Here is a 15,874-nt window from a genome sequence, read left to right on the forward strand (position 1 = left end):
ATAAGGAATTAGCGGGTAATAGGTACAGAGGTTCGGTTTGGGATAACGGAAGTTCTGGAGATGGATGGCGGTGATGGTTACACATCAGTGTGAACGTACTTAATGCCACTGAACTTACACTTAAAAATGGTAAATTTCATCATGTATATTTTACCACAGTTTTTTTAAAAAGAGTATGTAAGACTCCAAGAACAGTGCCTGGCTCTAAGTAGGTGCTCAAGAAATGCTAGTCTTATTGCCCTTACAAAGAACGTAAATGAAACAGGAAAAAGGAGACACAAAAAGTCAAACAATCATGCTCCTTTCCCAGTTTCACTGTGAGAGGCTCTGACTCACAGGCAGGGCCAGCTGGCACCACCATCCTAGTGACACAGGAAGTGTCTGGGTAGCAGAAGGGAGGCTGTGTCAGTCATAACCCCTCCAGCATGTTCAGTGCCTGGTCCATCCCCACCCTGGTACAGCATCTCCCAGAACATCAATCCTGCAGCCCCCCCAACATCTTGTAAAGAAAGCTGGGAAGCTTAAACCGTTTCCCAGAGCCGACTCCATGCCGTGAGGACGAAAGCACTCACGTATCGCAGGGGCAGCTGGCTGCGGTACGTGGGGGAAGAGACATGGCGCCAGAGCCGCACACCAAGCGGGTGGGTCTGGAGCCCAGTCCAGTCCCAGCACTAAGCTGATCAGGGTCTCAGATGCCTTTGGCTGAGTTTAATGGACACGGAGGACAGTCGTCTCAAAGGCTCAGTAAAGGAGTATTAAAAATGCACTTGTCTGCAGTTCAGGGAAAACAATTAATGATCATGTGTTATAAGTCATAAAATAGAGAAGGGGAAGAACGGAGGGCTTCTCTCTCGGCGTGTCAGAACACTGCCTTGGACAAGCAGGCTTAATTAGATCTTGAGGCAGTGTCCACACAGATGATCATTAACACCCCCCAAACTGAGTGCAAGGAGAATAAAACACAGGTTTCCCTGTTCCGACGAAAGCTCTCGTAAGCTGAAATGGTGTCTAGTGAAGATGCAATTACCACCGATTTAGATGGAAAAGTTTTTGAGTATTCCCAGACCCAAAAAATAACCTACCAAATACCACATCTGCTTAATTACATCCAGTTTTGCGCTGAGTATAACATCCTGAGGAGCTCTCTGAGGCTTTTGTGATACCTGAGGACACATCTTGCTAACGGATGCACAAACGAAGTGAAGAGAAAGCACAGACGCTCAGGCGCAGCTCAAAGCTGTGGTCCTTGGTGCTGAGATGCTGAGTGTGGTTTCTCGGGGAAGGAGCGTGGCGGGGCCACTCTTGCCGCTCAGGAGACCCGCGGCCTCTGTAACAGCTTGCTGCAAAACAAAGGCTGAAGGCTATTTTCGCTTTGCTTTATAAAAGCGAAAATCCTCTTCAGATTTCTTTCCGTTAGTGGAAACAGGCACTAACACACAGGAGTTTCATAAAAGCGAAGTGATCTGAAGTGAACTTTCAAGAAGTGGAGGTAACTGTACTCGGAGTACCAATACCCAATCAATTCCAAAACAATACTTACTTTAGGGTCTGAGCTCTTGAACTTTAACCTTTCCACCAGCTCTATCATAGCCGCCTTTAATCCACCTGAGTCTTTGCTCTAAAACAAAAAAAAGAAAAGTCAGGGGTCATTAGACAGCACTTTGCTGCTTTCTGGAACACAAACAGCGTTTCAATGAAACAGAAAGCAATTTTTCTTCTTCTCAGCCAAGTGAACTAAACAACTAAGGAAAGCTGCATTGCCCCTCTTGCTCTTCTCTATGGACACGGAGGGTGGGGACACAAATTGCCCAGTGACCTGAGAGAACTACTGGAATGAAAATTAAATGCAATTTGTACAGGCTGACCCACTGCTTCATCTCAGGGCTCAACTGTGCCCCTGTTCAGTGAGGGCTGAGGCTCTGCAAAAGAGACTTCCTTCCGGGATATCTATTTTATGACCCGCTGATTTTTATTTTGAACTTCTACACACCAAATACAGAAGTATGCAATATGAAATATTCTTATAAAAATAAAAACAAAGAAAATGCCCCAAGATATTAACTGGAAATGGTATTACAGTGTGCTGGTTGAGTACAGGTTTTTGAATCAGACATGTAAGGTTTCAAATTTGGGGTCTGTCATTAACTAGTTGACTAACTTCAGGCAAATTACTCACTCTCTCAAAACCTTCTCCCCTTCCATAAAATGGGGATAATAAACAGGGTTATTAGGAGACTTAACTGAAAGTGTTCGTAAAGGTTTTAGCACAGTATGTGGGACTATTAGCATAGCATAGCTAAGTGCTCAATAAATGTCACTACGACTGTTGTCATTACACTGGAATGATGTAGAGGAGCACAGTCCAGTAGAAATGCGATGTAAGCCACAACTGCAAGCCATATACGTAGTTCTAAGTTTTCTAGTAGACACGACAATAAAAGTGCAATTAATTTTAATACATTTCATTTAAAGCAGGATATCCAAAATATTATCATTGAAACAGGTCATTTCAACATGAGGTATTTTATATACTTTTTTTCATACTAGGTTTTTGGAATCTAGTGTGCATTTCACATAGCCCAATTCAATCTGGAACAGCCACATTTCAACAGCTGCAAAGCTATAGAGGCTAGTGACAACTGTATTGGTAGCACAGATTTAGAGCACAGATTCTAGAGCCACGCTATCTGGATTTAAGACCCAATTCTACCACTAGCTGTGTGACTTAAGACAAATCACTTGGCCACTCTGTGCCTCGATTTCATCTATGATATGAAGCTAAACACAGTACCTATTTCATCAAGTTGTCGTATATAAGATTAAATGAACTAATATATGTCAAGGTGCTTTAGAACACAGCCTGGTACATGGTAAACTCAACAGATGTATGAGACATTTTTATTATTATTGTCTGTCTCCATCACAATGTTTTAAATTCCTTAAGGGTAAGAACTACATCTTTTATCTCTGTGTCTGTGCCCAGCATCAAGAAGGTGTTTGAAAAAGTCTACTGAACAAATGAATAAACACACAATCTTAAGACGTGAATGTCCTAATAATAATAACACATTGTGTGTAGCACAATCTAAACTCACATGAATTAGTTTATTTTCTAATCTCGACTCCTATATGGGATAGGGTAGGATCATCACCCTCTTTTCACGAGTGACAAAAAGCAAGCATGAAGAAGTAAAAAGATTATCATTTTTATGCGGGAAGGGACAGTAAAGAAGTACAATATGAACAAACACTACAAATATCTGTTACTTGAAGTTGGTCTCAGAATCAGTGACATTGTTCAAATTTGCAGAACCAATTCCTATTCCTCCAAAACAAGAAATATGTATTTAGTAAGACCCCATCCTATAAATTAAAAAAGACTAAAGGCTAAATCTTTTTTTCCCCTCTAACCTCCTTTCTCTCCCAAGGCTATACAGTAAGTCTGATATAACACAACTAAGACTGATACCGTTCTAGATGTGCTCTCCAAATGCAGCTTAGCTGGCATTCCCATTCTAACTGTGGCTCGAAATTTTAATAATTTGTATTTCTTAAAAAATGGTTTACAACTCTCCAAATATTTTCACCAACTGAAATCTTTAACCTCTGTGGTCTCCCAGCAGACAGTTGGGAAAGGAATCTGGAGGTCACATAGCAGGGAGTGTGTGAAACCCAAAGTACTTAAAAAAGGGGTAAGTTGCCAGACACAATCCTGCTTTTATGAGAATATCAGACAATAAAGCCTGTCTGGTGATATCATTCCTCTAACCTGCTTCTCATTGGCTGAACAAGCAGGTCACTGGTCCCTGGAAAGCTCTCTTCTGCCACATCCCAGCTGCCAGCACCCATTTTAAGCTCTTCAGCAAGAGCCCTAATATACTATGACTTTCCCCCTGGGGCCTTTAGAAAACAGAAAGAAATGCGTGAAACTGTCCCTTCAAACATTCAGAAAGGAAACAGAACGAGGAAGGAATCCCTAAGAAGCAGACAGCCTGTTTGCGGGCAGATGTGCCTCGTGTACAGAGATAAGGGAACCCTTAGCCTTCTTTCATAAAAATACAGTATGTCAGCAGAATCCTTTCTCCTTCTAACAAAGCATCAGCAGCGCTGCCTACCCAGGGGAGAGACAGAGGAGAGGCACAGAGACGCTGCCTTCAGGAAATTCACCCTTCCCACCTCCCCACCCATTCTCTTTGAGAATTATTCTCAAAGATCAATTGGGGTCTATCCTGAGCTAGCTATACTCAGTCTTTAAATGGGTAGTGAAGAAAAGCTTCCCTAATGGCTTTTTTTAACCCATAAAAAAAGAAAGCAGTCGGCTGAGGGAGAGGCTCCTCTGGGCAGACCTGCCCCTGACAGCTGCAGCGCTGAGCAAGAGTACAAATGGGGGACTCTGGCCCCAACCCCCCTTTCTTTTCCTACACCCCAGTCCCTTCCTGTACCTCAGGAGGCCTTGACACAGATGTACAAGCTAGTACACCCAAATGCTGGGACCATCCCACTCAAGCAGTAACCCCTGGCTACCCTGGCGCCTCGGAAAGCACTTATTAGGGTGGAGTCTACTAGATTGACCTCCTTAGGAGGATGAACTCAAAAAGAGGCTCTGCACGTCCTGGAAGCAGGTCCAGGACATTTCAGCAGGTAATTCTTGGTTCCTGGGCACTTGGAAAGTGGTCTAGAAGGGGACAGGCACGATCAAAGGAAGGGCCCTGTACAGTATGGGGCATAGGGGAGGGACACAGGGTTGTCACTGAGTATGAGTGTCCCCAAACCACAGAATGGCATCATATTTTAGTTAATTACTTTTTCGCAGAGGGCAGTCACCAGTCAAAAGGGAATGGGCACAGGAGACTGTACCCTCACACGTCCCCACTGTGGTAGAAGAGAAGAGCTCCCTCTGAAATTCTAATTGAGAAGTGGACCGGAGCAGTAGGAAAGGCAGGCTAAGTCAAGCCTTGGAGACACTTGGCTCCATAACTGGCCAGATTCTACTGTCGGTGCTTGGGGAAGCACCGTGAGTGGCGAAGCGTGAGACTCTCCTCATACTGCTCTTCTGCGCCTCCATCCAACCTGACGTCTTCCAGGAATGGAAACTCAGCGTGAGCATGTACGTGCCTCTTTCCTCCCCTACGAGACTACAGAATTAACAAAGACAAGAGCTATGTTGTGACACTCACCCCTCTGAATCACTCTGTAGAGATTCACATGCTTCATAAAAGCCAACTCCTAGGGATGAGCCATAATAAAACCAAGGAAAAAACAAAATGTCTTACATTTAAAGGTATTCCTTTCCCTCCAAAGCTTTCAAATGCTTTTCCATTGGCATTTCGCAATAAACCTAAAAAGTAGTGTGTTCTCACTGTGCAGATGAGAAAATGGTGGTGGAAATCAAATGAGGAACCACAAAATCACAGCGCTCATATACTCTTTCACTGGCATTTCACAGTAACAAAATAACTAACAAATAATGTATTCTCACTTCAGAGTGGAGAAAAAATGGTTCTATGTCCTCAAAATTACAGAGCTAGTTAAGAGCAAAACCAGGATCATAAAAATTCAAATGAAAAAGATTAAAATACGTACACCAGAAGAGGTTAGTATCAAGAATACACAAGAAAATACATAAGGGATTCCTATACATAAGAAAAAGACAAATAAGCACAAAAGAAATCCCAACAAAGGCCATGAACATAACAGAAATGTGAAATGGCTAATAAACATGTGAAAAGATATTTTAAAAAGCTCCAATTATTTAATTAAGGTATCATTTCTTATCCACCATATTGAAAAAAAGTTTTGATTTGATAATATCAAGTGACGTGGGGCTTTGGGGAAACAGTGGACTTCCACCTGTTGCTGATATAAAATGAGAACGCTCCTTTGCTATCACATGCCTCGCAAGTCCATTTCTCTTTCTCCCCTTGAGAAACATTAGCACATGTGTCAGAGGCACGCACAACAATATTTACTGAAGCACTATCTGTAACACTGAAAACCTGGAAACGCCCTAAGCATCCACCGATGACAATGCATAGCTACATAAACCACGGACTGACAAACAATGGATACAACATAATAACAAGAATGAAGTAGATCTCTATGTACCTGGATACAAGACAAGACATAATGTTAAATTAAAAAACAAAACAAAAAAACAAAATCACCTTGCAAAATAATACATACCGTAAATATCATTTATTTTTTTAAAAAACCCACAAAACTTATCTTCCATGAGTGATATACGTGTATGTAAAAGACTGGAAAAGCAAAGACTGGAGGGACTGGTAGCAGGGATAGTAGCAGGAAGAGTCTTACCTCACCTAAATGTCGTCCTGTGGTGTAATTACGATTTACTATACAAAAAGAAAAGGCAGACAGACCTAGGGCTTCTGCTCCCAGTGCCTCTCGCCGTGAGTGTGCCTACGCAGGAATACTGGGACACTGTTCCCTGCGTACTGCAAACATAGGAACCAGCAGGTAAAAGAGAGGGTTCTTTACCTGGTGGTCACGTGTAAATTTCAGGGAGTTTGAAAACCCAAAAACTGCATGCAAAATTTGAAATGTACATGCACTTTTCTAGAGAAAGGGATACAGTCCCCCAAAAGTTTAACATTTCTATAGTATAAAGAGTATTGCCCAAAGAGCAAGGATTCCCAGGTTCTATTCTTAGTTCTGCCACTAACTGCTACGTGAACTTGGAAAAGTCATTTTATATTTCTGGGTTTGTTTCTTAATCTGTAAATGAGGAAAATGGGACAAATCAGAATCTACAAATTCGCAGTCTGCAGCCTACAGAATTTTTTAGCTTTCCAGTGTTGCCCCATGTAGCATACAGGGAATTTTTTAATTTTAGTTGCTAATTTAAAAATCAGGAGATACGACGTAACAATAAAGATTTCTAGCTTCTTTTGAAAATCGGGAAGGTGACTGTCCTAGGCTCCCATTCCCACGTAGCAGCGACTGGCTGCAGCTGAGTAGCAGCAGCTGGCAGCTTTAGGCAAGGCAAGCTCTCTCCGGTTTGTCATGGTAGTTACTTAGCTTGCTGCTCTTATTTATATTAGTTTTCTGGTCCCTGTAGACGCTTGAAGTTGCTATCTCTGGAAGCAACTCTCTCTGAAACTTGTTTTTTATTGTTTTTTTTACCTCTAAGGATCCCTGTATTTGAACACCAAGGAAGTTGAGATATCTTTCTTTATAGAGGTTCAGAATACCTCATAAAAACGTGTCCATCCATTCACCCCCAAACAAGCTCATCCTAATGAAAATAGGCAAGGGGCAGAAACAAAGGTGGAATATGGTAAGCAAAAGTGGCATTAGAACAAGAAATATTTCTTGACAACCAGTCTCTACTTTTATGGAAGTCAGTTTAGTCTAATGCAAAACCACCAATGGGCACCAAAAGAAAACTACAAAAGTCCGGGGTCAATAGAAATGAAAATGTAAGTCACTTAAATATCCTCAAATAGCTCCTAAGTATTACAAAGAATCAGAAGATGCTGAGTTCAGAAAGAATATCAGCTGCCTGTTTGTTTTTTTTTCCCTATTCCACTGGTCTTGTGTTGGTATCGTACTTAAAAAAAAAAAAAATCAACCCAACTTTCTGTCATTTTTACAAACAGGTTTTGTTTGGGAGAAACAGTGGAAAAGGATTAGAAGATAGAATATATAAGTCCTCCTAAAAAATCAAATCAGAAAGCAAAGCCTTGTCAAAAGGAAATAGAACTAAATTTTTAGTATCCTATGCCATGTACAAAACTACCATCTTTTCCACATTGATTTTCCAATTTCAAATCCACTCGTATATTAGGCAATCATTTTGGGGCCTGAGAAAACCCATCAGCAAGTCTTTGTAGACCTCACTCTAAAACACATGCCGGGTCCAACTACTCTGCAGCACCTCCACGACTCCCTATCCAAGCAGCAATACTGCTCCCACTCTTGCTACCCTACAGTCCATCCTTCACAAAGGAATCAGAGGGAAATTTTAAGAACATAAATCAGATCACTCACTCTCTTGCTTAAACATCCGTGGCCACTTAAAATAAAATCCAAAATCCTGATCACGGCCTACCTGGTCGTCTGCCCTCATCCACCGTGACTCCTCCACTGCCCGTCCTTACTCATTATAGTCCAGCCAGCCTTTGGTCCTTCAGAAAGCTTGTCGCACCTCGGAGACCCTACGCTTGCCATTCCCTCCACTTGGGCCCCTACGCCCCCGATCTTGCCATCACTGGCTCTCGCTGGACCCAGGTCACTTCCTCCAAAAGATCCTTAATCTGCCTCCCTCTCACGCCCCATCCCAGTTCCTCTCTTTCTCCTGAACCCAGTTTGCTATTCATAGTACTTACCGTTATTCGGAATATTTACTGTTTACTTTGCTTCTGCCTGTTTTGCTCATACAATATAAGCTCCACGAGACCAGGGACTTAGAATTGTTCATTGTTAAATTCCCTACTGCCCAAATTACTCTACTTGATTGAACAAATAGATCAAAGTAAAACAAATGTTATGCTTCTAACTTCAAACAATACGTAAAAATATCTTAATACTCTACCTCAAAGAATTGTGCTAAAAATGTAATGAGATTATATGTAGGAAGTTTATAGCACAGAACCTGACATACAATAAGTTCTCACTAAATTTTGGTTATCATTGCTGTTATTGTTATTATTAATTGAATAACTATATATTGAGCAACTGGCTACTAAGTAAATCAAGTACTGAGCTAGAGAAGTGCTGAATGGAAAAAAATGAACAAAACAATCCGTTACTAATCAAAACACTCTGTAAAACATCTAGGAAGAAAACTTTAGCTAGAAGGGAAAGGATAGTTATGGAATATTCAGACAATATGTATCTATTAGACGCCTTCACAGTAAACATCAGGAGTGTGTGTACAACTTAGAAAGGTTAGATTTAAGTATGAAGATTAAGTAAGAATAGAGACAAAATGGGACAGTGGAAAGAACATGTAGTTTGGGGTCAGACCTAGATTCAAATTCTAGTCCTTCCACTTATTAGCTAGGTGACCTTCCACAAAGCACAACCTCTTTGAGTATTACCTTCCTCATCTGCTAAATGAGAGGCATAACAACAGCTTCTTGTGGGCGTTGTACTGAGTTCAACTGAAAAAAAAAAAAATGAATGAAAAGCACCTGACCTAAAACCACTCAATAACTATTATTATTACAATTCTCATCTCTGGAAAGAACCTCAGCAGACAAATTCCACAGCAGACAAGAGTTTCTAGACTCTCTTAGTTTTATAACCTCAGTTGAAGGTTAGCATTTTCATTCTTCACACGCGTGAAATCAGAATCTCCCACTCAACACAGGTTATACTCTGCCAGGTTCACACGGACCCAAAGTACAGAGAGGATAAGAGCAGAGATGCTTGTAACATCTCGCCCCATGATTGCCTACTGGAAAGAAAACAGAGGCTATTTTCTAACCAGAGAATAAGGTATATTGCCCCCGCCTCCCCTCTGCTTCTATAAAAATTTCCTATAGTTCCGAATGTAAAACAGAATTTAAAGAGGACAACCAGCAAGACTTGTGAACCTAAAATTAGGCTACCAGCTGTGTTTTGGTTCGCTAGTGCATAAGGCACCAGCAGGACACTGAAATATGCAGGAGCCTCTCCTCTGAAGAGAAGGTTTTCACCAGCCTATCTACCCACCAGAATAGAGCAGGCAGAAGGAGCAGAAGGAGAGGGGGCTGAACAGTTTTCACCCAAAGAAACTTGGTATCCAGAACTTCTACCGCTGCCAGACTAACTGGTCTGGCGTTGAACTTAGAATAGAGCGTCAGATGGCTCTATGGTGGTAATAAGAGTAAGAGCCACCAATTGCTGAGGGCTTGTTATAGCCCAGGCATTGTGCTAAGCTCTTTACATGTATGATCTTCTATATTCCTCTATAACCCAATGGGGAGAAACAATTGTTATACCCATGTTACAGGTGAGGAAACCAAGACTCAGAGAGTGAATTACCCAACATGGCACAGCTAAGAAGTCACAGAGTGAGGACTCAAACCCACAGATTGCAAAGCCGACTAAGGTAAGACTGCTTGGTCCTTCATATTCATTCTCCCATTCTTCCATCGTAACAGACCCCAGCTTTTAGCTAGATACACTGTGGCCTGGAGAAAAGACTGTTTCCCATCCTGCCTTGCTACTAAATGAGGCCATGGTACTGACTTTTGCTCAGTGAAATATAAGCAGCAATGTGTGCAACTGCTGGAGGGTTCTCTTCATAGAGGGGTGTGCTCTTCTTCACTTTCCTATGCCTGCTCTCCTGTAGGCGAATGTGCTGGCTACACCTCCACGACTCATCTTGGTCCATGACAAGGATTACACCCTAAGGATGGCCGAGGGGGGCTGGAAAGAGCCTAGATTCTTGGTAACCTCATGGTTCCTCCATACCAGCCTTACTGCCTACATCCCGACTTCTTTCACACAAGATAGAGATAAACATCTATCTTGTTTGAGCAGCGGTTATTTTGGCTTTTTCCAAATTATTTCATTATTTTACTACAGATGCAGCTGAACTTAATGTAATCACTGACACACTAAATCACTATGCAATACTGTCTCTTTCAGTTCTTCAATGATGCCCTAGAACTAGATGAGATTATTATACTTCGTATCATAAATTTACCAAATATTTCATGTATATCTACTATCAAGCAGGCCACGTGCTAGGTGCTGGGAACACAAAGATGAAGAACATACAATCCTAACCCAAGATTTTATAACCCACTCGGGACACCGACATGGCAAGAAATAACATTGACAGTATACTCTATTTAGTGCTATAATAAATGTGCACACGCTGTTCCTATGGGAACACGAGAAGGGTTATCTAATAGTCTGCATCTACCTGATAAAATCCTGCCCATCTTTGAAGACCCACCTCGAACACCACCTCCTCCAAGAAATCTTTCCTGATTCCATGCCTCCAGCAGAAATTAATTTCTCTTTTCTCTGAGTCCTCATGAAAAAGTACAGTATGTTTGTACTTCTCCTCCTATACTTACACACAAACACTGGAAAAGACTATCTTTCCAATTAGACTGTAAGCTTCCTGATGTCAGGAACCATTCTTTATTCTTCTCAATGGGTCACACAGCTCACCATAAGTACTAAAAACATTTTCAGATAAATAAAATTAACTTAAAAAAGACCAGTTTTTGACACTAAGGCTAACTATATGCTATAGTTTGAACCTATTATAAATGTTTTCTCTAATATTCTATTTAAGTTAAAAGCAGATTAAATTACTCTGCTATCTCAACAAAAACGAGTTAAACACATCTGAAGTAAGTTTTATAATTAAATGTTCAACAAGAACAATCTAGCACATTATAATGTGCAACAGAGTCACTGCCCATATGGTTCTTTGCCATAACTTATCGACTGAGCCTTCATTATAGTTAGAGGATTTTGTTTGGTTGGCGTTATTTTTTTCATTCTTGATTCATTTTTGACATATTAAAATGGCATCAATATTGATTTTTATTTCCTGATACCATGTTGGCTTGATCTCTGTCGTAGTCTCTCTCTCCCTCTCTCACACACACACATGTGTGCACATGCATACATGCACACATACATGTATGCACACATGCGCACACACATGCACAAACGCACACCTGCATGCACACATACATGCATGCATGTGTGCATGCATACATATATGCACACATGCATTCACACACATACATGTACACATGAATGCATGCATGCACACATACATGCACCCAGACATACATGCACACACACATACATGCACACATGCACACACACCCCTAAAAAACAACACACACATACAAAGGATTTAAGTCTCCCAGGACCAGAGCTCTGTGTTTCTCATCCCACTCATCTCTATCCTGCATATCAAGACTAAAGTTTTTGTTCTACCCGTTCTTCATCTCTCTTCTGTCTCCCTCTTCCAAGCATCCTTCTGCCGCATAAGTTTAGCTCCACGCTCTAGATATTAAAACAACAGGAAGGGGAGCATAAAAGTGAGCTGGTCATCCCAGACGGAACTGTAACTTCGGGTACCTGGACATTGACACGGACTGATCTCTGTCTTCTCAGTCTTGGATCAGGACAAGGGAAGAGAAAAGGTGGGTATACCAGCGGACAGACAGGGCAACTTCCATGTCGTGGGCTACGGTCAAGAAAAGCTGGTGTCACCGGTATATAGTCCTTTATCCCCAGAGGGAATAAGCCTACTGCATCAGCAACGTTGATGGTGAAAAGCAATAGTCTAATAGTATAAAATGCCTACTAACCCATTTTATTGTGATTGAAAGGTCAGGGAAGAGAAAAAGAGGGCACTGGATTCTTGGGAGAGCGAGCAGGGAAAGCGTGGACCTCTTCTCGAGTCGGCTGTTCAGACCCCTGCCTAGGCCCTGCCGCTTTCCAAATGTATGACCCTAGATCAACTCTTTGATCTCTCTGTGCCTCAGTTTGCTTCTTGTGTAACATAGAGACAATAATAAAATGTACCTCTAGGGTTGTTGTGACAATCAAATGAGCTGCTATGCACACAGGGCTGAGAACGGTGCCTGGCTGCAGCATTTATTACATGAGTGCCGGCTGGGAATATTCCTCATCCTTTTCCATGAACCAGGCTGCACTCGAGAACTGACCGCTGAGTGACGGAAGGTCAAAGAGGCACTTTCCAGGCTAGTGCACGGGACATTACATGATCCTCGCTCACGGGACACCACAGGACAGAGGGTGAGAGACAGGAAGTGCCAGAGGACTTTCTGTTCTCTGTCTCCCAGACCCCGTCTCCCAGGTAACAGTACTAAGTTATCTAGATCGTATGTACCCTCAAGTGACTCTCCTCCCAAAAACAAATAACCCTAATTTAATCATGAGACGAACACAAGACAAGTCCCAATAGAAAGGCATTTTACAAGTATACCTGACCATCCCGAGATTCTGATGTGATCGGCTGATGGGGGCCAATCACAGGTATTTTCTCAAGAATCTCCCTCCACAGGTGATATAAAAATGACACCAAGGTGAGACACACACTGTTTCCTTTGCTGACCTCACCTCCTACCCCTCTTCCACTCCACTCTACTCCGTGCCCGCCTTGCTGTCTTTCAACACTCCAAGTTCACGCCTACCTTAAAGCCTCTGCATTCACCATGCTGTCTGCCTGCGCCATTCTTATCCCAAACTTTTTCTTAATTCTTAGATTATGAAGTGTAATTTTCCTAATGGACATTGTGGGACGAGTCCATGCCCCTCAACAGGAAGCTTTTCCCCTCCACTTAACCCTGCCGAAGCCCTCTAGGCTTCAATAAAGCTCCATCGCCATGAATGTGGAATCCCCTGAAAAATTGAGCTGTTGTAACAGGGATCCCCAGCAAGCTCCTACTTCCCTCCATAGAGCAGTATTTTCACCGGTGCTAACAGCACATTACAATTGCTAGAACTGTTAGTCCTCTCACCTCGAGAGCCAACTAATCCTTTTGTGAAGAGTTACATGAATCAAACCAATCATCTCTGCTATGAATCACTGCACTTTGCACAGGCAGCACTGAATGCTAACACAATAGGAAGGTTTCTAGATCTTTGCAAGATCTCGTAATTCAGGTCTCTGCCCCAATGTCATATGCTCAGAGACGCCTTCCCTGACTACCTTGTCAAAAAGTAATCCTTTCCTGCCACACCTCTCCCTCTTTCATCACTATGACTTGTTGTTTTCATAGTACATTCTACCATCCAAAATAACTCTTTCTCCCCAGCTAGAGGGTAAACTCCATGAAAGCTAGCGCCCAGTCTGTCCTCTTCACTGCAGACTTCTGAGACTTCCTACAGGTGAAGAAAGGACATTTTGAAGGGTAGACTGAGATGGGGGATTCTGGAACTGCAGGCCTCACAGAAACTTTCCACAGAACCATTTGGGGTGGCTTCAACTGACACCAAGCCGTTCCCGTTCCCTTAAACTAGGCTTACAGCTTTTGTCTTCTTCTACATAAGACTCTCATTGGACCACTGGGTAGCCAGTGCTTCATGGTTTGAGAACAGGCCCCCAAATCCCTTTGACAAGAATAATACAAAATGTAACGAGGCACATTACCGCAGACTTCCAACCTTCTGCCTCCCGAGCAGAGCTGCTTCTTTTGAGCTGGCTGAAGAGCCAGAGCCGCGGGCCATTCGGGGATACAGCAGGGGCATACCTCCACCTCCCCGCCCTCTAGTCTCCGCGGTTCTGAGCATATGCCTGTATCCTTCCAATTACCAGGCGACTAGTGTCCCCTCACCAGCTCCCCCTGAAGTTGTTCCCAATATCACTTAAACGAACGTTTTGCTCCCCAAATATCCATCTTAAACGGCAAGGGATGTGGTTTCAAAACCTCTGGGTCTGTCCATAACAAAGCCATATTAAGAACTCCAAAGATGCTTATAAGTACTTCCTGAACTCTGCCAAGCACTTTTCCCTTGGCCATTTTATCAGACTCCACCTTTTCTTCAGGTATCATAGAGTGAACTAGACAAGGGCTTTTCAAACCACAGGACATGACCCATGGGTGTGCAATAACATCAATTTAGTGGGAGAATGCAGAATTTTTTTACAACAGAATAGAAGAGAAACAGAACACATTTATGTAGTAAGGTAAACAGGGTTCCATTTGAGTTATTTAAAAGGTGTGTGTGTGTGTGTGTGTGTGTGTGTAAAAGGTCACAAGGTAAAATATATTTCCCCTATTGTAGGTTATGTTCAAAATAAATTTTTTTTGAATTTTATTGGGGAATATTGGGGAACAGTGTGTTTCTCCAGGGCCCATCAGCTCCAAGTCATTGTCCTTCAATCTAGTTGTGGAGGGTGCAGCTCAGCTCCAAGTCCAGTCGCCGTTTTGAATCTTTAGTTGCAGGGGACGCAGCCCACGATCCCACATAGGAAATGAACCGGCAACCTTGCTGTTGAGAACTCACGCTCTAACCAACTGAGCCATCCAGCCAACCCTCTAGAAGCTCAGCGGCAGCTCGTTGTCTTCAATCTAGTTGTGGAGGGCACAGCTCACTGGCCCATGTGGGAATTGATCCAATAACCCTGTTGTTCAGAGCTCGCACTCTAACCAACTGAGCCATCTGGACGCACCCAAAATAATTTTTTTAAGCTACCGGTCTACAGTTCTGAGTATATCTAATTGCATTTTCACTGTTCAACAAAACGGAATCATTAAATGTAACTATGAATGAAAAGTCCCTTGACAACCTAAGAATTTTCATGTGAATAAATTCATAAACCTGATCAAGCTCCTTTGTCAGACCCAATGACCCATTTTTAGGGCCAGAAATTACGGTCACACTAAGAGAAACCTGCATGTCTGAGATGAGAAGTTATGACCCAGATGAGAGGTCCTAATTTGGGCTGTGTAACTATAGTTCTGTGATAAAGGTGGAGCACAGGCTCAATTCAAATTTGGACCCACGAAATCCTTCAGAGACCAAATCATCTGGAGCGAAAGTAGAAATACAGCACAGCAGGAAAGGCAGAACTTTAAATGCCACTTCAGTGACTAAGTGTTAACCTTTTCCCTTCAGGGTGTTCACCTTCGTTCTTTTGGCCTAGCCTTCAGGTTGTCTCTGCCCTCATCCCATCTTGCTGTACAGTCACCCTGGTTTTCTGCCCATTCTGACCTATTCTGAAGTTTGCTTTAAGTGTCAGCAGCTTGTGACAACAATTTGGCCTCCTACCCCCAATACCAGCCACTCACAGCCTGATTCAGCACTGAGGTATCAGAACATACTGTACAAACTCAACTCGAGACTTGTATGTTTAGCTAGACTCCTCATAGTAATCATAATAAAAACAACAGCTAACGTTTATTGAGCCTTTCAATGT

The 15,874-nt window shown here is 42.4% G+C and overlaps 1 protein-coding gene across 2 annotated transcripts in view; it reads right to left on the bottom strand.

Annotated features, from left to right (window-relative positions):
- The window catches only part of TRIM44 (tripartite motif containing 44), a 102,327-nt gene that overhangs the window by 80,060 nt on the left and 6,393 nt on the right, over positions 1-15,874 (bottom strand). For both annotated transcript variants that reach the window (XM_033119431.1, XM_033119430.1), the window contains exon 2: positions 1,541-1,618. In XM_033119431.1, the coding sequence (XP_032975322.1) occupies positions 1,541-1,618 (78 nt within the window). The remainder of the gene's footprint in view (positions 1-1,540; positions 1,619-15,874) is intronic.

The sequence above is a fragment of the Rhinolophus ferrumequinum genome, chromosome 11, assembly GCF_004115265.2.
Source record: "Rhinolophus ferrumequinum isolate MPI-CBG mRhiFer1 chromosome 11, mRhiFer1_v1.p, whole genome shotgun sequence".
Classification (NCBI taxonomy): domain Eukaryota; kingdom Metazoa; phylum Chordata; class Mammalia; order Chiroptera; family Rhinolophidae; genus Rhinolophus; species Rhinolophus ferrumequinum.